The sequence below is a fragment of the Cololabis saira genome, chromosome 9 (assembly GCF_033807715.1).
Source record: "Cololabis saira isolate AMF1-May2022 chromosome 9, fColSai1.1, whole genome shotgun sequence".
NCBI lineage: Eukaryota > Metazoa > Chordata > Actinopteri > Beloniformes > Belonidae > Cololabis > Cololabis saira.
The window spans coordinates 8,814,559-8,839,262 of NC_084595.1; the positions used below are offsets into that span (position 1 = coordinate 8,814,559).

The 24,704-nt window shown below is 36.6% G+C and overlaps 1 protein-coding gene across 1 annotated transcript; it reads left to right on the forward strand.

Moving 5' to 3' along the window:
* The first annotated feature begins 645 nt into the window (after positions 1–645).
* Positions 646–23,980, forward strand: LOC133451392 (BLOC-3 complex member HPS4-like). The gene is made up of 13 exons (XM_061730401.1): positions 646–706; positions 2,613–2,883; positions 11,417–11,507; positions 11,612–11,755; positions 11,870–11,977; positions 13,866–13,982; positions 15,773–15,867; positions 15,965–16,037; positions 18,148–18,272; positions 19,886–20,555; positions 21,401–21,527; positions 21,771–21,882; positions 22,798–23,980. Exons 2-13 carry the CDS (start codon positions 2,852–2,854, stop codon positions 22,967–22,969), a joined length of 1,866 nt encoding a protein of 621 aa, XP_061586385.1. The 5' UTR covers positions 646–706; positions 2,613–2,851; the 3' UTR covers positions 22,970–23,980.
* The last annotated feature ends 724 nt before the right edge of the window (positions 23,981–24,704 follow it).

Genomic DNA, 24,704 nt, shown 5'->3' on the forward strand with positions numbered 1-24,704 from the left:
CCCTTATGTCATTTCATCAATGAATGTGGTATCTATTTAAACATTTAGAGTCATCACCAGAAAAATAACACCAGAAAAATAACTTATTTGACAATTTTCACCTGTTTCAAGTCAATTTTCACTTGAAATAAGTAGGAAAATCTGCCAGTGGGATTTATCTTCTTATTACAAGCAAAAAAATCTTGTTCCACTGGCAGATTTTTCTACTTATTTCAAGTGAAAATCTACTTGAAACAGGTGAAAATTGTTGTTTTTTCCAGTGATGAGTCTTGTTTTAAGTGTAATGCGATGTTTTTACTAAAATGAGACATTTTTAACTAGAAATAAGACAAATATTCTTGTTAAGATTGTGAGTTTTTGCAGTGATCCATTTTACTTATCCTGTGAAGGACAGAGTCATATTGATAAGTTCAGAAAACTGTTTTTTATTGTTGTGTTTTGATGTATTTGATGTAAGCCCAGTGGATATTTAAAGCTTACAGAAGGCTGCATTTAACTGCTGCTATGTCATTCCTGCAGTATTTCTGCAGCTGTTTTGGTCAGTGCTATTATTTGTAATATATTATATTATATATATTATTATATATTATATTTTACAACTGGAGTCCAGCGTGTAACCCAGATCCCTCTCCTCCTGCAGGTACAGTCTGGGCTCTCTGGAGGACACGGTGGAGCTGAAAGTGGATGATAAAATCCACCATCCCCTGTGATTTTTTTTTTACAACTCGAGTACTGCTAACATGTCTGTGTTTTCAATGTTACTGCGTTGCACATCATCCAAAACACCGTTAACCCAGAGTTAATCGTCATTTTAGGGATTTTTGTGTCCTCACTTGTGTGGATCTCTTGTTTCTTTTAAACAAAACTTTATTGAAAATATACAAACTCTCAAAGCGGATAATGGACAAATATCAATTTAAATGCAATATGAAAAGAAAGGAAATAAAAATGAAAAATGTGGATTCTTGTAAGGAATACAAAAAACAAAAAAACACGGTGCTCTAAGAATTAAAAGGTGCATATGAATAACAAAATAAATTAAGCATTTAAATTCACACAATGGAGCATAGAAAATGACAGGAATTATTAAATTAAAATAACAAATAACAAGCAATGTCTAGACTCATTTTACTTGCATTTTTGTTTTCTACTCTTTTGAGACATGTGAAAAAATCTTAAAATCGTGAGATGATCCAGTGTTTATTCATCCTTTTTGCAGAAGGAACATTGATCTACCTCAAATTTAAATCTTTTTTTAAGAAATTCTGCCACAGGATAGACCTTATTCATAATTTTAAAATGTACTTCTTTAACTTAGGGCAAAATAGGCCATTTAATAAATTTGGAATGCGCTTTGTTTAATGTGTTTATATTCACCATGCAAGAATCCTGTCGAATTATCCTTCTGCAAAAATCATGGAACAATCTGGATTTAAAAACATTACAAATAAACTTGTTACCACACTTTTTATCAGTCAGAGTACATCCTTCGATCAATAGATTTGGTAATACATTTGAAGCTGTATTATACACCAAAAAGTTCTGAATTAGGTGAATTAATGGTAGAGGAATAATGTTACATATTTTGTTGAATTCTTCATAAGAACAATCGAAATTATATATTTTTTGGAAATCTGTATAATTTAATAGAGTCCTTTTACTATGCAGTGGATCTCTTCTTTTACCATCACTGCCTGCAGCCTCTTGCACTAAAATGATTAATGTTACACAAATGACACAATTAAACAGTAAATAACAAGTAAAATTAAATAAAATGATAAGAAAAGAAAAGAAGTAAAATAATAAAAAGCCCAAGTTGTTAAAGGAAAGGGATATTTTAAAACCAGGAATCTGGAATCAAGCGGACTTAAGTAATATAACTGCGCTCATACCCACTGGTGTAAATGTAATTTATGGAGATATATGTTGTAAAAACTTTAATGTAGAACAACAAAAAACAATCTTTTTGCAGGAAATTTTCCCAGAGATAATCTTTTATGTTGTGACAGCAATCATATTGACTGACTTTACATTTCAGTCGTTAAATTGGACATAATACATCTAAAGTGAGATTATAAATGCAGTAGCCTAGATTTAATGAAACACTGATACAAATATTGTGCTTGATCTACTTTAAAAAATGAATCAACGTTTTGCATGAGATTATTATGTAGATCAAGAAAGACTAGTCTTTGTATAAACTACTTTTTTTGTATCTAAATAATACATTTTGCAAGTACAGTCAATTTCATTGTGTTCAATTTACTTTATTTATCAAAATTAATTTGACTTTACTTGAAAGACTAGTCTTTCTTGATCTACATAAAAATCTCATGCGAAAAAGTCGACTTTTTTTAAAGTAGATCAAAATTGTTAAAGGAAAAGTAAATACAACAAGATCATTACTTGTTTTTTGTGTGTAAATGAAAAGATTGCCTGGGATTACATAAAAACTGCTTAAGGAAAAAATGCACAATGTCTTTTTTTTAACAAATGCAGATTAAGTTCAACACTATATGTATTCATGTAAAGCAACAAACTTCATGTTTAATTGTTAATATAACAGATTTAAACATGTTATATTTACATGGGTTTACATGTATTTTTTTCAGTGTAGGACTACTGCGTTTGTCCCTCTCCGCTCGCCGTACTTTCACATGACTTCCCCTGCGTGTGACTGAGCCGCATTCCTGCAGGGTCGATCATGAAGTCGGGCTGTCCGTGCGTCTGTCTGCCCCCCCTCCCGGGGGCCGCCGGGTCTCCCCAGTAGCGCTTCCAAGCGGGGGGAACTTTACCAGAGTCCGGGTCAGCCTGCCCTACTTTCCTCCGCCTGCGCCTGCAGGAGTGACTGATGGCTGAACCCAAGCCTGCAGACTCCGCAAGGTAAGATGGTGACCTAACTTCTACTTTACTTCTCAACTTTATATACTGTCCGATGGCGCAGACGTGCAAGCTGTCAAACTTAAAAGCACCTCAGCTTTTTGTGTGCATGAGCTGTGGCCCAGAGAAGCTTTATATCCTGCAGGGCTTGACATTTCTGCAGCTCCTCATGTTCCTAGATGTCTCTGCTGTAGGGGAAGTTACCAGAGAAAAATTGTACTCAAGTAAAAGTACTGTTACTTCAGAATAATATGACTCAAGTAGAAGTAAAAAGTAGTCATCCAAATAATTACTTGAGTAAAAGTAAAAAAGTACTTGGTGAAAAAACTACTCAAGTACTGAGTAACTGTTGAGTAAGGTCTGATTTTATTTAACACAACCATTCAAACAGACAAAAGTACAAAATAATCATCTTCAGGCAAATTAAATCAATAAAATAATAAAATAAATTAAAATGCATAAAAAATAGCTTAAATTCAAGTACTTTAATAAATGATACAATAAATAAAATAACAGAATAAAAAAATGAATTACGCACAAGTAGTACAAAATTTCAAGCCTTTGTACTTTTCTTTTTTAACAAGGCAGAACTAGAACAAGCCCATGAACTCAGAAACTGTGTGTGTGTGTGTGTTTGAGTCTGTGTATATGTGACAAAACATGCATAAACAAACATTTTTCCCAAAGAATCACCCAGTGATGTCATGAGATTGACACTTACGCGGATAAAAGGGATAAAAGAAAAGTAACAGCTCAACGTAGCCTAATGTAGCGGAGTAAGAGAAACAGTTTCTCCTTCACAAATCTACTCAAGTAAAAGTAAAAAGTATAGTGATTCAAAACTACTCCTAAAAGTACAAAACTTCCCAAAATTTACTCAAGTAAATGTAACTGGTTACTACCCACCTCTGGTTGTTACACATAACACTACTGCTTTCTTTCTTCCTCTATGCAGCAAACCCAGTGAGAGGGAAATCGTGCAGACGTTTCCTCAGTTGTCTGTTTTGTTGGTGGTGACTTCTTTTAAGTGAATTATCTGGTTTTTATATCTCTTTTTTTCCCCCTTAAACAAGAGTTTTCCACATCCAGGAGTCCTGAGTGTCGATGCATTTTTCAGATACGACTGCAGTTTCAAATCAATAACAGAACTGATAAAGTTTTCACTCAGCTTCACCGTTTATTGATCACATAATAGGTGTCAGCCCCCCCCCCCCGGGCCTTTAACACTAAACTTAATTTCTTCTTCACTGAGGATGGACTGGCTTTACTTCACATGGTAACAAACCGGTAAAACCTCGGCTCTCTGGGAGATGATAAAATGGAAGATGAACATGATCCTCCACGTGACCTCTGATTAACAACGACAGCCATCCAAACTTACCCTGCAGAGCACGAACAGCAGACCTTTTGTTGCGTCCCGCCTGTTTGTGTTTGCTCGAATTGATTTAATCTGCTGAACTTACAAAATATATTTTACTCACTCTGAAAATGTTGTGTTTTACTGAATTTTATCTAAAAGATGGAATAGTGTTAGACAGTGCTTCATTTGGAAGCACATATTCCCATACTTGGGGGGGAAAAGTAAAGCTGCTCCCATTTTTGTGATGAGTTTATTCGCTGAATGGATTTGTCTTGTGACTGAATTAAAGGCCACCAAAAAAGATATTTCCAGTGTTGTGTAGAAACGGTGTTGATCTCAGAGGTGCACCATGTGACTGCGTTAGTTTAATGCACATATGCTTAGAAGAATATGATCCAGGTCCTGATCCAGGTTTCTTCCCTCCTAAAGGGGAGTTTTTCTTGCTGCTGTTTGGCTCAAGGTTTTTCTCCTGCTAGGGGAGCTTTAACCTACCATTGTTTCTTTATGTAATAATTACTCGGTGTCTTGTTCTGGTATCTGGAAAGCCCCTAGAGCAGGGGTGTCAAACTCATTTTGCTTGGCGGGCCGGATTTGACCAATTTCTTTCTCGCTCAAAATGCGCTCAAAATAACAAAAACGGTGCGGAAAATTTTTTCTCTAATTCTTTTTTTTTTACTATTCTTATCTAATCCAATATCAGTTTAGTTAATTTTAAAGGAAATATGCACTTTGTTTACACTCTAATTATGTAAAATATATTTCTTCAGGATCTTTTCTTGAAATTTCTGGGTTTTTTTTTCAAATTATGTAAGATACTTTTAATATCATTTTACAAAGATGAACAGAAACAAGTATGTTTTTTTTATATTTCGCTTTTTTATAGGAAATTTAATTAAAAGCAAAATCTTTCTTATCACATCCGAGAGTGTTTCTTTGTGATTTAGAGACTTTTCCAGTACAATTAAGTGTATTTATTTTTAAAAATTGGCGCGGATATTTACGCCAGTGTGCCGAAAAAGTCAGCACTTCTTTTTTAACTGTTTTACTTTGTCACTATCCTCATATTCAAAACTGAAATTCTCAGAATAAATATCTTCTATCATCTTTTTTAGCAGTGATATTTTTCCTGCAAAAATATATAATAGTAGTCAGTTAATAAAAATAAACGACCGTCTACAAAGAAATAAAATCGGCAAATGCATTCTAGAAAACTAAAAAACTGCTCTATTTGTGGAATAACGATGGATTTGTAAAATAAATATATTATTGGATATGCTGCGATTCATGGCAATTATTTACGCCTTCCTTTTTAGTAAATTAACATTTTGTTTTTTTTGCGTTGGAAACTTCTCGCGGGCCGCATGAAAACCTCTCTCGGGCCGCACATTTGACACCCCTGCCCTAGAGGCAACTTCTGTTATAATAGATGGCTTGTCAGAGGCCGCTAGGGTGTCCCCCTGTAATGAACCCTACAGAACTAAGCGGGTATAGAAAATAGTTGGATGGAAGGTATTGTTTCCTTGAGTGTTTTATGTCCCTTCTCATGTGTCTCTTCTCCTCCTGTTCTCATCAGAAAGCACATTTCTTCTCTTTTTTCCACCAGAGCTGCTCTTCATGTCTTCTTATCATCAGTACTCGTTTTATTTTAAAATATATGTGAATCCAGAGAAGGATCATACGTGATATCATACATGATATGGTTGTATCATGTTGGCATTATGATGGGGACTTTTTCGTTCAATGCTTTTTGCTGATCATGTTGCTTCCATAAAAAATATATTGTAATACGTTTACTTTGAAAATTACGGAATAGTATTAGGGCCAGGCAAGAGAAAAAAAATTTGAGAGTGGAAGATTTTTTATTATTATGAAAGAAGACGAAATGTTGAGAAGAAAGTCGAAATGTCGAGATTGTTGGAATACAATTTCGTGAATAAAGTCGAAATTTCGCCTTTTTTCGGCACATTTCGACTTTTTTTTCTCGACATTTCGACTTTTTTCTCAACATTTCGACTTTATTCACAAAATTTTGACTTTTTTCTCAACATTTCGACTTTTTTCTCGAAATTATACTTCAACAATATTCTTGACATTTAGACTTTTTTCTTAAAATTTCGACTTTTTTCTTAAAATTTCTACTTTTTTCTCGACATTTCGACTTTTTTCTTAAAGTGCATAATGAAAAAAAAATCTTCCTCCTCTAAAATATTATTTTTATTTTTCTCCTGCCTGGCCCTAATACTCTTCCGTAGAAAATACTTAGCAGTTAATTTCAGTTAATACAAATTTTATATTTATTCAGCGGAAGCCAAAACCTGATTAACTCACTTCCACCTCGTGTTTCATGCACTTTTAAGAAAAGGCCTGAGAACAATAGTCTATAATACAACGCAGAGCAGATAATTTGTCTGTTATTACGACCACAAACCATTTCTCTTCTTATGTAATGTCTTTGAAAATGTTTACATTTAAAAGAGTCATTCATAAATGATTTGGAGGGTTAACTATCATTGAGAAAGTGAGGAAACTCATTGTATGAAAAGTAAAGCTGAGAGGAAACATTTATGAGTGTGTGTGGCTGCACGCTGACTCTCTGCTGCAGCAGTGAAAACAACAAATAAAGTACACTCTTCTTACAGTGTTATGATTTACGATTTTGGATGGTTTGGGTTCATTTGATTATTTCTGTGTTTTTTGTAATGTCGTGTTTTGGTGTTAGTTGTTTTGTATCTTAATTTCCTGCTTTTATTTTGAAAGCGCTGTCCTGATTGTTCACCCCGTGTCTCCTTATCCACTTGAGTGTCAGTCAGTGTGTATTATATCACTTTCCTTGCCAGTCTGTCCTCTTTATGCCTGTCTTCGAATGAAAGGTTATAAATTAATTCACCAGATTTGAGACATTCTGTTTATTTAATGTGATAAACAAGGCGGTATTTGTATTTTGTATGAATATAATTTTCCTCAGTTAGCATCTTAAGTAATTTCAAACGTGGTCACTTGGCCAGTCTGCACAGGGGACATTTACAACAACTAGTAACCCTTTAATAAGATCACTGCTGCAGTGAAATACTCAGTTTTGTTTTTATTTTTGACGGTTTAACAGTTTGCACAGTCATTAAATTGGAGTCACTGGAGTTATAATGTTAGGACCAGTACTCGAGTTGTAAAAAAAAAAAAAAATCAGGGGGGATGGTGGATTTTATCATATGGGGACAGATAATTTGTGCTGATTACAAATAATATAATATATTACAAATAATAGCAGTGACCAAAACACCTGCAGAAATACTGCAGGAATGACATAGCAGCAGTTAAATGCAGCCTTCTGTAAGCTTTAAATATCCACTGGGCTTACATCAAATACATCAAAACACAACAATTAAAAACAGTTTTCTGAACTTATCAATATGACTCTGTCCTTCACAGGATAAGTAAAATGGATCACTGCAAAAACTCAAAATCTTAACAAGAATATTTGTCTTATTTTTAGTTAAAATGTCTCATTTTAGTAAAAAAAATCTCATTACACTTAAAACAAGACTCATCACTAGAAAAAACAACAATTTTCACCTGTTTCAAGTAGATTTTCACATGAAATAAGTAGAAAAATCTGCCGGTGGAACAAGATTTTTTTGCTTGTAATAAGAAGATAAATCTTGTTCAACTGGCAGATTTTCCTACTTATTTCAAGTGAAAATGTATTTGAAACAGGTGAAAATGGTCAAATAAGTATTTTTTCTGGTGATGACTAAATGTTGAAATAGCAGTAAAACCACATTCATTGATGAAATGACATAAGGGATGGAAAGGGGGGATGATTTGGACTGTTTTTATTTCAGGGGGGATGCCATCCCCCCTCATCCCCCCTCAACTCCAGTACTGGTTAGGACCCTCTAACCATGTCAGAGGGGACGCGGCAGGAAACAAGGAGAATGTGAGGTAACTCACGTGTGTTGTGGGTTTGATGGTATTTAAATGATACACCGATCAGACAGCACCGTGACGTGTTTGGGTGCTCTAAATTAATTTGTTTTCCTTTTGAAGCATGGCTCTCGAGTACGAAGTAATCGCTGCTCTGACCTAGAAAAGCAGCTCTGTGTTTCCTCACAGCAGCCCTCTAGTTGGTGCATGGAGATCGTCATGTTTTTATCCTCCTCAGGTTCTTTCCCTCTCACTTCTGAATGTTGCCCTTTTTATTTGTAATTATAACGTGACCTTTGAGTATTATCAGAGTCACAGAAAAGGGCCCGGACTCGTCATTTCCAGTGTTGCTCTGGTACTACAGGACCAGAGCTGGTAGAGGAGCCAAAAATTATACTCAAGTAAAAGTACTGTTACTTTAGAATAATATGACTCAAGTAGAAGTAAAAAGTAGTCATCCAAATAATTACTTGAGTAAAGTAAAAAAGTACTTGGTGAAAAAACTACTCAAGTACTGAGTAACGTCTGATTTATTTTTTTAACACAACCATTCAAACAGACAAAAGTACAAAATAATCATTTTCAGGCAAATTAAATCAATAAAATAAATTAAAATTAATAAAAAATAGCTTAAATTAAAATAATCTTAAAGTAAATTCAAGTACTTTAATAAATAATAAAATAAATAAAATAACAGAATAAAAAAAAAATAAGCACAAGTAGCACAAAATTTCAAGCCTTTGCACTTTTCTTTTTTAACCAGGCAGAACTAGAACAAGCCCATGAACTCATAGAAACTCTGTGTGTGTTTGAGTCTGTGTAAATGTGACAAAACATGCAAAAACAAACATTTTTCCCAAAGAATCACCCAGTGATGTCACGAGATTGACGAGTACGTGGAGGATTAAAAGAAAAGTAACAGCTCAACGTGGCCTAATGTAGCGGAGTAAGAGGAACAGTTTCTTCTTCACAAATCTACTCAAGTAAAAGTAAAAAGTATAGTGACTCAAAACTACTCCTAAAAGTACAAAACTTACTCAAGTAAATGTAACGGAGTAAATGTAACTCGTTACTACCACCTCTGTACAGGACTCTTATCGTAATACAGAGACAGGAACACCAGATTTGTGCAAAACAACACTCAATCCTTGTCAGATAAAGTGGCTTCGAGTTTGTTTTTATTTTATTTTTTTAAGCCGTAATGAATGTGTCGCTTTCAACCTCTGTTGGCAAATTATATCTCTGAAGTACTCGAGTTTTGTTTCTTTCAAGCCCTCATAATACTTGAGGTTCATTACACAGACTGCAGGTTTTAATCAGCATCTTTAATCTGTAGCTTCAGTGTCAAGTTAGTTCAATTCAATTTTATTTGTATAGCGTCTAATACAACAGATGTTGTCTCTAGACGCTTTCCAGAGACCCAGAACATGAAGTCCCGAGCAATTATTACATAAACAATGGCAGGTAAAAACTCCCCTAGTGGGAGAAAAACCTTAAGCCAAACAGTGGCAAGAAAAACTCCCCTTTAGGAGGAAGAAACCTTGAGCAGGACCTGGATCATAAGGATAGTTAAAGTGATTTTTATTGTGAAAAATGTAGTTTAGTTTAGTCCATTTTGCACATTTTACCACACGTTTAGCGGCACCTTATGTGTCCCTGTGCAGCCGACCCGAGTTTCAGTCCAGGCTGGGGATAAGGATGCAGGATGATATGATTTAAATTAGTCTTGAGTTAGAATTTAATATGTTTGTAGTAAAATCACAATTCCTGTGAGCAACAGAGCAACGTTGTAATTAATAGTCTCTGGCAAGAATAAGAAATCAATTTCATTGAAGTGATGTAGGGGATAAAGTCCCAACTAAAGAGCTAACGTAACTCTAATTTTTCATTAGTACAAGACTTTAAAGGACTTTGCATAGTTTGTACAGGCATCTCCGTCCACTCGTTGCTTTCTTGTTAGAAAGTGTTCACAAGTCACCCGTCAATATTGTGCAAACTTTTCTTTTCATGTGGTAATATCAATTGCCATTTTGCTACAAACACATACTGTTCTGACTCAAACCGCTCCAATTCTTGTTGTTTTGGTCCCTATCAAAGGTTTAAGAGTTAACGTGGTTGGAACTGTTCCTTAAATGTTGTGCCCTAAATGAATTATAAACAAAATAAAAGTTTTCATCCGTCTGAATGGTGGACAGTGAGAGACGGTAATTTCCACTATTATCAAATAGTGATGTTTTACTTTTCCCCATGTGCACAGACATTTCTTCAGATTCTCAGAACCTTTTGATAGTATTACGTCCTGTGGTGGATTAGACACTCAAAACCAAAGATCTTTGATGCTGAGGAAGATTATTCTGAAATTGTTTCATAAATCCAAGACACTGTTTTTTGTAGGTTGATATAGTTTTACTCCTGAGAGATTCTGTCTTGCTAAGATAAGCAGTTTTTTTTATCCTTTTTAATCATGTCACTGACCTGTTGCTGCTTTTACAGATTTTTGAGGTGAGATTGTAAAGTGTCTAGAACAGGGGTGTCAAATGTGCGACCCGCGAGGTTTTCATGCGGCCCGCGAGAAGTTTCCAACGCAAAAAAACGAAATGTTAATTTACTAAAAAGGAAGGCATAAATAATTGCCATGAATTGCAGCATATCCGATAATATATTTCTTTTACAAATCCATCGTTATTCCACAAATAGAGCAGTTTTTGACATTTTTTTAGTTTTCTAGAATGCATTTGCAGATTTTATTTCTTTGTAGACGGTTGTTTATTTTTATTGACTACTATTATATATTTTCGCAGGAAAAGTATCACTGCTAAAAAAGATGATAGAAGATATTTATTCTGAGAATTTCAGTGACAAAGTAAAACAGTTAAAAAAGAAGGGCTGACTTTTTCGGCACACTGGCGTAAATATCCGCGCCAATTTTTAAAAATAAATAAACTTAATTGTACTGGAAAAATCTCTAAATCACAAAGAAACACTCTCGGATGTAATAAGAAAGATTTTGCTTTTAATTACATTTCCTAGGATTAGATAACAATAGTAAAAAAAAAGGAATTTGAGAAAAAATGTTCCGCACCGTTTTTGTTATTTTGAGCGTGCGGCCCACGAGAAAAAAATTGGTCAAATCCGGCCCGCCAAGCAAAATGAGTTTGACACCCCTGGTCTAGAATGTCATGGTTCTCTAAATCCAGCTGCTTAGTTTGCTTTCTATCCATTTATTGACCAGTTCAATGCTTTCTCATGTTTCAGGTGTAATTATTTCTTCCTCTATGATGGATCCAAGGTCAGAGGAGAGGGCGATCCTACGAGAGAGGGAATCTGCTACTTCTACCCTGAGGAGGTCTGACCGTCACAAACTCTGGCGAGCTGTGAAGAAACGTTTATTTGTGGGCGGGAATTTTGGCTTCCAAGACATTTGTTCATAACTGTCCGTATTTCTGCCAGACCCCTTTAGATGAGCAGGAGCTGCTGTGCGGGCAGCTGGCTGGCGTGGGCCGCTGCGTGTCCGAGCTTTCATCCTCGTCCGTGCGCACGATCAGGCTGCATCGCAGTAACTTTGCCATCCGCATGAAGGGCGACTTCTTCTGGGTGAGTGTCCGTCCTCGTAGTTCGGCAGCAACTTGGGACATTCCGTTCTCACCGTTACTGGATATTGGTCTGGATACGACGGTTTTTAGTGTTCTAAATGTGTTTTTTTACCAGGCTCTGGGCTGCTCTGTGGAAGTTCCCACCGTCAGCGTCTGCGAGCTTCTGGATCGGCTCATAAACCTCTTCTGCTTCTACAACGGCTCTGTTCGCCAGAGCTACCAGGTGCGGCCTGCAGATTACTACACTTCAGTAGTAGTATTTTAAACATTTGTGGGGGGGTTAGTACGGTGGCCGACAAGGGCCAAACGCTCTGCAACGGCCTAATGCGTCCCAGTTAAGGAAAACTGCTTCAAGTACAGAAACGATTCAAATTCACAAACTCAAAACGAGGTACAAAAAGAGGAACGTGGTGCAAATGAAAAAACGTGCTGCAAAAAACAAAGACAAATGCAGAATCATCAAACGTGCTGCAAATAGAGAAACGATGCAAAGCACAAAAAGATATAAAACAAGAAACCATCTTCAGAAGAAAAACGCTTCATAACCGGTCACTACAACCGGAAGTGCTCCAAACCTGCAGGGGGCGCTCTCGGCCGAGACCGAACAGCTGACTGAACCACAGTGTTTACATTCATGGTTTAAACCAGGGGTCGGCAACCCAAAATGTTGAAAGAGCCATATTGGACCAAAAACACAAAAAACTAATATGTCTGGAGCCGCAAAAAATGAAAAGTCTTGTATAAGCCTTAGAATGAAGACAAATGGCGAAAGGAAAAATGTTGAGAAAAAAGTCGAAATGTCGAGAAAAAAGTCAAAATTTCGAGAAAAAAGTCGAAATGTCGAGGAAAAAAGTCGAAAGGTCGAGATTAAAAAGGAAAGGAAAAAGGAAGAAAAAAAGAGAAAAAAAGAAGAAAAAAAAGAGGAAAAAAGGGAAAAAAAAGGTGAAACATTTTTGAGAAAGCTCCAGGAGCCACTAGGGCGGCGCTAAAGAGCAGCATGCGGCTCTAGAGCCGCGGGTTGTCGACCCCTGGTTTACACATACAGCGGGAACGGTAATGTGATTTTTATCTGACTATATTTATATACGATGTTTATACGCTGTACATTGTATCGTCTGATGTAAAATATAATAAAGAAACGTTTCGTAATGGCTGTAAACACTGTGGTTCAGTCAGCTGTTCGGTCTCTCTCTACATCCCGTGTGTCTGTCCATTGAGCTGTTACACTGAGAGCGCCCCCTGCAGGTTTGGAGCACTTTTTTTAATTAATTTTTTTAATTTATTTATTTATTTGCACATACAAAAAAAATATACAACTGCCAAAAATTCAGACAAACAGTATGTAGAAAAAAAAAGGAAACAACAAAAAAAGAAATACAATGTAACAGAAAAAAATGTGCAGGAGGAACCAAAAAAACCCATAAGGGCTTGTCGAGTGGTTCCTCCTATAATGAAACAAACAATATCTACAGAGATATGTAAAACATAGGACAACTAAGGAGAATAAGCTAAATTACTAGAAAAACAGGAATCTGATGAGGATGTGCAGAGAAGTTCTGGAAATTAGTTGCTAAGTTTTGCTAAGCTGGGTTAGCAAAAAAGTTGTGATTTGTTTTTTGAAATTATTTGTGCTCGAGCGTTCTCTGATATTGAGTGGTAAGATGTTCCAATAAAGAGGAACCTCTGAACCCAACTGAAAATTGAGAAAAAGTAGTCCTGAAAAAGGTGGGATGGGGATTGTTTGCAGACCTGGTATTAAACTTCCGGTTGTAGTGACCGGTTATGAAGCGTTTTTCTTTTGAAGATGGTTTCTTGTTTTATATCGTTTTGTGCTTTGCATCGTTTCTCTATTTGCAGCGCGTTTGATGATGCTGCATTTGTCTTTGTTTTTTGCAGCACGTTTTTTCATTTGCACCACGTTCCTCTTTTTGTACCTCGTTTTTTTTTTGAGTTTGTGAATTTGAATCGTTTCTGTACTTGAAGCCGTTTTCCTTAACTGAGACGCATTAGGCCGTTGCAGTGCGTTTGGCCCTTGTCGACCACTGTAGATTAGAGCTAAATTGAGAATCCTGCTAAACCTGCGTGTGTTTGATGTCTGGTTTGTGCTGCAGTCTCACAGGCGGGAAGCTCTGGCCGCTCAGTGGGCGCGGTATCTCTCGCAGCTGCAGTCTGGACCGTCACAGTTCTACTACATTTTCAGCTGTTTGAAGACCCTTGACCCCACCAACGTACGTACAGAAGCATTATCAGAGTTCTGCTCCTGGTTTACAGAAGCGTTTCTTAATCCTGCTGCAGGGCAGAAGACCGGACGTGACTCTTTCACAACGCCCGGGGTGTTGTGTAAATGTATGACTCAACAAAAACGCACAATTTCTGCTTCTGGCGCCGCTTATGAAACGTTGGCCGGCTTTATTTGGAGATGACAAAAGCACAATGAAATTACTTATAAATCAGTTAAACCTTATATCTTATTTTAAAGAGCCGTTGAGCCGTTGAAGGACGATGTTTTTCAGTTTAAAATCGATTTCTTAGGTTCTACCAGACAAAATCTGATAAAACTATGATGATATGGAAAATATGTTGAAATATGTTTGTCATTTACCAACTTATTTTGAAACGTGTAGCAGGCCAGAAATGCTACATTTTAACAAATTAAATGATTTGTTTTACTGCATTTTCTTTATTGGCCCAGTTATTTCTTATTTTTGAGTCATGCAATACATTATACCTGTGTTTATATTCTTTATACAGTTTAAAATATTTAGATAATGTAGAGAAATCTGTGGGAGGAACTTGTGAACTGCTGCATGGGTGTCAGTGAAACAAATTATAATGGAAACGGGATTCAGAAAAGCCGTCACCTTCTCCGGACTTCATTCAACATCCTTTCAAGTAAAGCAAAAAAAACCTGTCTGAAAAAATGACATTTGTAATCATTTGTGGAAAGGTCCTCTGGGCCAAAGGGGCGGAGCGTTCCTCAGTTCATCAGTTCATCAGTTCATCAGTTCACATAACTCGCACATCCGTGAAGGAACCGTTAATCATAATTCATACATTCAGACATTTGAGAAAACGTATATTTCATCTATTTGGGGGAAAATGTTTCCGTGTGCTACCGCAGGTTCTTTTAAAGCGCCAGTGTCTTTAAATGTTGAGTGAAAAAAGTGATAAAACTGACACTTGTTTGCCAACAGTTTTACTGAGAACACTTGGCTTTCAAACTGACGACAGTCAGAAATTCAGTTTTTCCTTCCTTTTTTTTTATGACGTGATGCTACACAGGAATTAATTTACCTGAACTTGTCTGAGCTCAAAATTAGTCTTTTTATTTATTTTATTTTATTCATATGCACAATGATAACACAGTAATTATTTTAACATACAAGGACAAATAATTGTGCAGGAGAGGAAAAGAAGCCCGAGGGGCTTATAAAAAATCCTCCCCATCAATACAAAATCACAAAAACAAATCAATCAATAGAAAAAGAATAGAAAGGAAAAAAGAAAAGGTAAAAGAAACAAAGAAAAACACAATAAACACACAAACAAAAATATCTATAAAATGGCAATTTCATTTCAATAAGAATAGCCTATTAATTTTTCCTAGATAAAAGATACCCCACCAAGCTGGTCCTAAACATTTTTAAGGATGACGCTAACTAAGAGACCTATCTAAAGAGTTCCAGAGTTGAGGGCCATGGAATTTGATTAAGGATTGTTTTTTTAATTGGATTGGTTTTAAATAAATAAATAAAACAAAATTCTTAGTTTTATTGTTTGATAAGTTGTTCATTCATTAAATATTAAATTCAAATGATCTGAAAATCATTTAAGTCTGTTTTTATTTTCAATTTGGACAATATCCCAACTTTTTGGAGGCTGGGTAGTATTTATAGCACTTACAGAATACATGTAAACACTGAAAATCCTGGTTCGATTTTTGTGTAAACAGTTTTTTTTGTTTCATCTTTTAACATTTCTCCAGATTAAGTGAAATTTCTTTGTTTCTTCATCCAAGGTGGACCCGCTGCTGCTCCTCAAAGCCGCTCTCATCCTGCAGGCGTGCCAGCGTTGCCCTCTAGTGTTGGCCGGCTGCATTCTCTTCAGAGGAAGGTGACCTGACCCAATACAAGGACATTTACCTCCAACCGGCACAGTTATTTTTTTGATGCAGCCATCTGAAATCTGCCTTTCCGTCCTCTCCTTTAAGAGTTGTCAGTACGCAGATGCCTCCCGAGCTCACGATGAAGGTCATGGTCCACGAGACTGAAACGTACACCAAGGTAGGAAACAAAAGCTTTGCATAAATATTTCAAAACTGCCGCCAAAGAGATGAGGATTAGCCACGCTGTACTTAAACGCTCAGCTGAGAGAGAGTACATTTATCCTGCCTGATTTAGAAAAATAAAATAAAAATGCTCAAAAAAGGCTCATTTATGTCCGTCTTTCTTTCTTTCTTTCTTTCTTTCTTTCTTTCTTTCTTTCTTTCTTTCTTTCTTTCTTTCTTGCTTGCTCATTTCTTTCTTTCTTTCTTGCTCATTTCTTTCTTTCTTTCTTGCTCATTTCTTTCTTTCTTTCTTTCTTTCTGGCTCATTTCTTTCTTTCTTTCTTTCTTTCTTTCTTGCTCATTTCTTTCTTTCTTTCTTTCTGGCTCCTTTCTTTCTTTCTTTCTTTCTTTCTTTCTTGCTCATTTCTTTCTTGCTCATTTCTTTCTTTCTTGCTCATTTCTTTCTTTCTTTCTTTCTTGCTCATTTCTTTCTTTCTTTCTTTCTTGCTCATTTCTTTCTTTCTTTCTTTCTTGCTCATTTCTTTCTTTCTTTCTTGCTCATTTCTTTCTTTCTTTCTTTCTTTCTTTCTTTCTTTCTTTCTTTCTTTCTTTCTTTCTTTCTTTCTTTCTTTCTTTCTTTCTTTCTTTCTTTCTTTCTTTCTTTCAGGTTCATATCCATCCTTCCTTCCTTCCTTCACATACGTTGTGCGTCGATTTAACGCAGAACCATAAATCAGTTTTACACAAAAACGTCATCAACGGGAATTTATCATTTTTACCACGAGATGACAAATTCTTACCGTGGGGAATTTTTTTGACGGTTTATCGTGAACGGTAAAATTTCGCCCATTCCTAGTCCACATGTAGTTATCCTTTATACATATGACCTTATCTATCAATAATGCCGTCTCATTATTCGACTCCCAGTGTCTGCAAGGTCAAATCATAACACTTCCACCACCATGCCGGCTCATTTGATCACTACTTAGACACTAATGGGGGGCATGTAACATAGAAGAGGCTTAGATGCTGTGGAGGTTCTGTTTTTTTTTCCTGTCTTTTTTGTAAAAAACGTTTTAGCAGACTTTATGTTAAGTGTATAATAATAATCATCTAAAAATTAATATAATAATAAGCTCATCCCAAAACTGTTGTCCCAGTGGAAGCAAATCAGAGCACTTACACCACATTGTTATGAATGTTCTTCTTAAGGGAGTAGCACATGTATTTTTAACTAAAGATATACAGTGGGCCAACAAAGTTTTTGTTTTGACCAAATACTTATTTTTCCACGGAAGAGTATTAGGGCCATGCAGGAAAAAAATATTTGAGAGGGGAAGATTTTTTTTTTATTGTGCACTTCAAGAAAAAAGTCAAAATGTGGAGAATAATGTTGAAATACAATTTCGAGAAAAAAGTCGAAATTTCATGAATAAATTCAAAATTTTGAGAATAAAGTTGAAATACAATTTTGTGAATAAAGTCAAAATTGTACTTGTACTGGCATTCATCTCGACATTCCGACTTTTTTCTCGACATTTCGACTTTTTTTCTCAGTGCATAATGAAAAAAAAAATCTTCCTTCTCTAAAATATTATTTTTATTTTTCTCCTACCTGGCCCTAATACTCTTCCGTAATTTTTCACTATAATTTGCAAATACATTCTTTAAAAATCAGACAATGCGATTTTCTGGATTTTTTTTTTTTTTTTTTTCATTTTGTCCCACGTAGTTGAGATATAACTGTGATGAAAATTACAGGCCTCACTCATCTTTTTAAGTGGGAGAACTTGCACAATTGGTGTCTGACTAAATACTTATTTGCCCCACTGTACATGTTGTTCAAGTGGCCCCTTCCATGTTAAACCTTTCTGTTTTTTCATCGGTACACAAAGAAGCTGAACGCATATCCTTTAAATAGCAGTATTTTAAGTATTTCCTTCCAGCAAATGTTGCGTAGGTTGTTCTGTTTGAAGATATCTGAGCAGAGTAATCAGCTGCTGGGTCTGTGCACACATCAGCACCATATTCTCCTCTGATTCTCAGCAAGTGAGCCAGCAGAATGCTTAACGACCACTTCAGCAGAATATAAAGTACTCAAGTAGTGATTTTAATTTTTGATGAAGGCCCAGAGGTCTGGTGGACCGAACAGATCCAGCTCGTTTGGCAGCAACGTCAGCTCCACGGCCGTGTTCCTGACCACGTCTGAGCTCCAGTACCTGCAGTCTCCGCCCGTCGACAAGGACTACAGGTGACGTCTCGCACAGTACTCGAGTTTTAAAAAGAAATCAGGGGAATAATATAATATATTACAAATTATAGCACTGACCAAAACACCTGCAGAAATACTGCAGGAATGACATAGCAGCAGTTAAATGCAGCCTTCTGTAAGCATTAAATATCCACTATTACATCAAATACATCAAAACACAACAATAAAAAATAGTTTTCTGAACTTATCAATATGACTCTGTCCTTCACAGGATAAGTAAAATGGATCACTGCAAAAACTCCAAATCTTAACAAGAGTATTTGTCTTATTTCTAGTTAAAATGTCTCATTTTAGTAAAAAAATCTCATTACACTTAATTTTTCTACTTATTTCAAGTGAAAAACTACTTGAAACGGGTGAATTTTTTTTTTTTTCAGTGATGAGTCTTGTTTTAAGTGTAATGAGAATTTTTTACTAAAATGACACATTTTAACTAGAAATAAGACAAATATTCTTGTTAAGATTTTGAGTTTTTGCAGTGATCCATTTTACTTATCCTGTAAAGGACAGAGTCATATTGATAAGTTTTGTCCTTCACAGGATAAGTAAAATGGATCACTGCAAAAACTCAAAATCTTAACAAGAATATTTGTCTTATTTCTAGTTAAAATGTCTCATTTTAGTGAAAAAAATTTCATTACACTTAAAACAAGACTCATCAGTGGAAAAAAAAACAATTTTCACCTGTTTCAAGTAGATTTTCACTTGAAATAAGTAGAAAAATCTGCCAGTGGAACAATATTTTTTTGCTTGTAATAAGAAAATAAATCCTGTCCCACTGGCAGATTTTCCTACTTATTTCAATTGAAAATGTAGTTGAAACAGGTGAAAATTGTCAAATAAGTTATTTTTCTGGTGATGACTCTAAATGTTGAAATAGCAGTAATACTATGGGCTCAAATTAAAGCCATAAATATTTTGTATCTGTGAAAATATGTTCACATGTGTAATAAGGTGTTGCAGCTGTATAAAACAATTTGTGTTTGTGAAAATAAATTTTGTATTTGTAGAAATATTTTGTGCATGTGCAAAAAATATTTGCACTTGTAGAAATATTTTGTGCATGTGCAAAAATTTTAGTAAAAAAATTCTCATTACACTTAAAACAAGACTCATCACCGGAAAAAAACAACAATTTTCACCTGTTTCAAGTAGATTTTCACTTGAAATAAGTAGAAAAATCTGCCAGTTGAACAAGATTTTTTTCCTTGTAATGAGAAGATAAATCTTGTTCCACTGGCAGATTTTTCTACTCATTTCAAGGGAAAATTTACTTGAAACAGGTGAAAATTGTCAAATAAGTTATTTTTCTGGTGTTATTTTTCTGGTGATGACTCTAAATGTTGAAATAGCAGTAAAACCACATTAATTGATGAAATGACATAAGGGATAGAAAGGAGGGGTGGCAGTTTTACAGGGGGGATGATTTGGAACGTTTTTATTTCAGGGGGGGATGCCATCCCCCCTCATCCCCCCTAAACTCAAGTACTGGTCTCGCATGATCTCATCCATCACATAACACACTTCCAAAACATCACAGTCAACAGTTAGGGAATTGTGACTTGTGTCTTAAATGATTCTCCTCTCTGCAGCTCTCACTCCACTCCCAACAAAGACGCTCCCCCGAAGAGAACCCGCCTTTCCAGAACGTTATCAGACACGCCCTCCATGGAGTCGGAGCCAGCTCTTCCCAGCTCCCCCCGGGCCGCCCACACGTCGCTCCACAGCCCTTGTTTTGCAGCTTCTTCAGATAACTCCGTGTTCAGCCCAGCTCCGTCTCAGAGCGCCGCCGTCTCTCCGTCCCCCGTCTCAGCACCGTGGTCGCCGAGACCTTCGCTCTCCAGTCGGAGGAACTCTCAGGAAACTGAGGAGGATGCTCCGGAAGAGTCCTACTATCACAGCTTTCACAGCAACGGAGATGGAGACGGCTCGGGGTTTGGAGAAAAGGCCTTTCTAAACGGAGGTGGTGGAGGGGACGGAGACGCGGCCGGCGGGACGGCGTTTGACTTCAGAGGGGCTCACTCTGGGGACGAGCAGACACACGGCGATAAGATGCTGGTGGGAGATAGCGGAGTCTGCTGCGGGAGCACCAAAGGCCCAGCGGCGGAGCTGCGGCACCCTCCTCCCGTGTCCTGTGTGTTTGACAGCTTGGACGGTCCGCTGGTCCCCATGACGCTCTACATCCACCGGGTCAACGGCTTGGTGCTGGCGCTTCTGGTGGAGCCGCATTTCATGAGCGACACCGCTTCTGTGGAGGAAGTGGTGAGAAAAAAACAAACACAATTACTTTACAGGACTGATTAGAATATTGTGATAAAGTTCTTTCTTTTTTTGTAATGCAGTTACAAAAAACAAAATTGTCATACATTCTGGATTCATTACAAATCAACAGAAATATTGCAAGCCTTTTATTATTTTAATATTGCTGATTATGGCTTACAGTTTAAGATTAATATTCCCAGAATATTCTAATTTTTTGAGATAGGATATTTGAGTTTTCTTAAGCTGTAAACCATGATCAGCAATATTAAAATAATAAAATATTAAAAGGCTTGCAATATTTCAGTTGATTTGTAATGATTTTTTTAGGTTCTACTAGACAAAATCTGATAAAACTATGATGATATGGAAAATATGTTGAAATATGTTTGTCATGTACCAACTTATTTTGAAACGTGTAGCAGGCCAGAAATGCTACATTTTAACAAATTAAATGGTTTGTTTTTCTGCATTTTCTTTATTGGCCCAGTTATTTATTTTTTATTTTAATATTGCTGATTATAGATTACAGTTTAAGATTAAGACTCCCAGAATATTCTAATTTTTTGAGATGGGATATTTGAGTTTTCTTAAGCTGTAAGCCATGATCAGCAATATTAAAATAATAAAAGGCTTGCAATATTTCAGTTGATTTGTAATGAATACAGAATGTATGACATTTTTGCATTACAGAAAATAAAGGACTTTATCACAATATTTTAATTTTCTAAGACAGTCCTGTATGTTTCTGCTGTAAATCCAGAAGAATATGAGCTCTGGTTCTAAAGGGCACAGGTTTCCTCTTTGAAATACTGATGCTGTTGCCTTCTCTCCGTGGTTGTGTCCAGTATCACTGCAGCCTGGCTTCCCTCAACGGACTTGAGGCCCATCTCCGGGCCATCGCTCCAGGGGGCCCAGGGGCTCCGGGGCCCTACATATTTGCCCATTTTGACTGCATTCAGAGCACCCTAACAAGTAAGAGCCCTCACACACACACACACACACCCCTCTGTGCTCACATTTCTGCTGGAGAGAGTACAAGTCCTGACATCCCCACCTGGGGAACTGGAGTGCGTGCGTGCGTGTGTGTATGCGGGGGGGTTATATTTGTCCTTGCATGAGCTAACGGCTAATTAGTAAGACAGTGATTGTCATTCCTTTGTGCAGCAGACAGGCCTGTCCAGGTTAACGGTCCTCTGTTATTGTGTGTCCCTGCAGCCAACATGTCTGGCCGACCAGGGGGAGCCCCGGAGCATCCTTTTGTCAGGGCCACATCACTTCTCCACTCGCATTTCTGTAACACTGAGACTCTGCAGGAGGCTATTATCAGGTCAGCACGGCCGTGACGCAGCGCAGGTCGGGGGAGCTCTGGGCCCGGAGTGGAGGCTACGGGGCGGGGGATGCATTAGTCAGTCACATGCTTCAGTTGGCCATCAGAGGTGTCAAGTAACAAAGTACAAATACTTTGTTACCTAATAGAAATTTTGGTTATCTATACTTCACTGGAGTAATTATTTTTCAGACGACTTTTTACTTTTATTCCTTTCATTTTCACACATTTATCTGTACTTTTTACTCCTTACATTTTAAAAACAGCCTCGTTACTCTATTTCATTTCGGCCTTTAAAAAAAAAACTATCCAGTTAAATTGCTCCATCCGGATAGAGTGAATTTGGTTGTGGTTGTTTCAGATGTTCTTGTCCAGTTTTGTTCTTACATCCGTTCCCTCAGATTCCTGCAACTAAACTTGGATGTACATTCCAATAAAGGTTAGGATAAATGATAACATGCCTCTGAAGTTTGACTTTTTGCACCATTACAATACTTATCGGCAACTAGTCATCATATCTCCTGCTCTCTGAAACACATGTTAATGCTCAATAGTACACATATATGGTTCTTTAATATATTTGCATTATACTAAGATACATTCATTTTCAATGGCTTTTGTCCTTAATGGCTTTTTTCCCCCTTACATTACTTTTACTTTTATACTTTAAGTAGTTTTGAAACCAGTACTTTTATACTTGAGTAAAAAACTTGAGTTGATACTTCAACTTCTACAGGAGTATTTTTAAACTCTAGTATCTATACTTCTACCTGAGTAATGAATGTGAATATTTTTGACACCTCTGTTGGCCATCACTTCACTCACATCATTTACCCCAACAATTACTAGCAAAGAAAACCCTGTACATCGTTTACTCTTTGCTGTTCTCTCTTGAAATGTCGTTTTACTCCACAGGAGCGCCGGCGCTGCAGTGTACGGAAACCGCAGTTTAGTGCAGGAGACGTACTTCCAGCACCAGGGGGGGTCCCTGAGGAACTCCGGCATCCCCAACCACCAGGACAGCGCCTTCTCGCTGCCCAGCAAAGCCCGACACAGACTGTTGAAACACGGGGTTAACCTGCTCTGACCGACTCCTGCCATCGGTGCTCGGGAGGGGTCCGTGTACTTCACGGCCATCCGTTTTTTGTTTTGAAATTACAAAATAAAAATAGAGAAATAATACAAAATAATCCGTTTCCCGTTTTTTGTTTTGATAATAAAAAACGGAAAACGGATCCATTATCCGATTTCATTGATGTGTTTGAAAATCTAATAAATGAAGAAAGTTGTTTCTGGTTCTTTTGTTGATCAGATTGAAAATTAAAAGCTTTAGATTTTTTTTAATGTTGAAACAGAAAATAAATCAAATATGCATCTGAGGGCAGAGTGGGCAAAATGTTGAGAAGAGTTCATCAATCCTACCACACTGAAAGACAGCAGGATAACGGATAATGGATAACGATCCGTTTTCGTTTTTTTATTATCAAAACAAAAAAAACGGGAAACAGATTATTCTGTATTATTTCTCTATTTTTATTTTGTCATTTCAAAACAAAAAACGGATGGCCGCGAAGTACACGGACCAGGAGGAGCCATGTTTGAAGAAGAGGCCTGTAAGTAACCATGGAAACAAACTCCAACACAGGTCGTGGACAAAATGCTTTGATTTGAGTGAAAGATTCCTCCTTTTTTGTGCCTTTCCCCCCACGATAGATTATATGAAACATATTGTGCTATAAAACCTTTATTTCACTTATTTACATTCTAAAACTTTGAATTAATAATTTATATAATTATACATTTCTAATGGTTGAGTAGCTTAAACATTAAAGATGTTTACATTTGATGAGATTAAGTCAGTTTCATTTATTGACTGTAACTTCTGTACAGAGCTGTCACTGTTACCTGAAACTTATGCTGCACACTTTCTGCATTTTCCTCACAAATGTCATGTTTTTTTTTCCAGTGTGGCAATTTCAGCAGAAAGAATATTAAACATTTGGACCAAATGTACAGAATTAAGTTGTTTTTTCTCTCCCTGCTACTGTATTTGTCTGAAAAGTTGAAGTCAGTGTTCATAAAATTAAAACTATCCGTCTGGGATGTATTTTTTTCCCTTAAAAGCGGAATGTTTGCTGGTAAGTGTAAGATACTGTGGTCCTTTACTTGTTGAAATTAAATGAGTCTCTGGCCATGAAGTCTGCAGTTTTCTGTGAGTGGTGTTGTGTTTCCATCATAGTCCAGGGGCCAGAGCCGAATTTCACTGGTAAGTACCACTCAAGGTGACAAAACTTATGATTTTTGAAAAGATCCATGTATGTACATGATATTTTGGTACGATAACCTTCCTGAGTGGCAGCTGGATCAGAGTTATCAGCTCATGAAGTTACCCACCCCTTCAGAAAATTACATTTTAGATGCTGCTGCATATCCTTTAGACCTTTAGAGCATTCATTCAAGCTAAGATGTGAATCTTTTTGACCAACATAGAGGTCACTGCAGCTCTTTAAACTATAAACAACACACATTTTTACACAATTTTCGCCTAAATAATATACTATCTTTTATCCCTGTGTCATCTAGGAACAACAGAGACACAAAATACAAAAACTGGAATACTCACAGGACCATAAGGATTCAGGAAATGTATAATATACCCCAAACTATATCATTGTTACAGGTCATTGTGAGCCTTAAACTAGAAGAGCATCATTAGGCTCCTATATGAAACAGCCACTAATGTCACAAACTGGTCTTTATCTGCAGATACAGGATGATCCAGCTGCCACTCAGGAAGGTTATCATACCAAAATATCATCTAT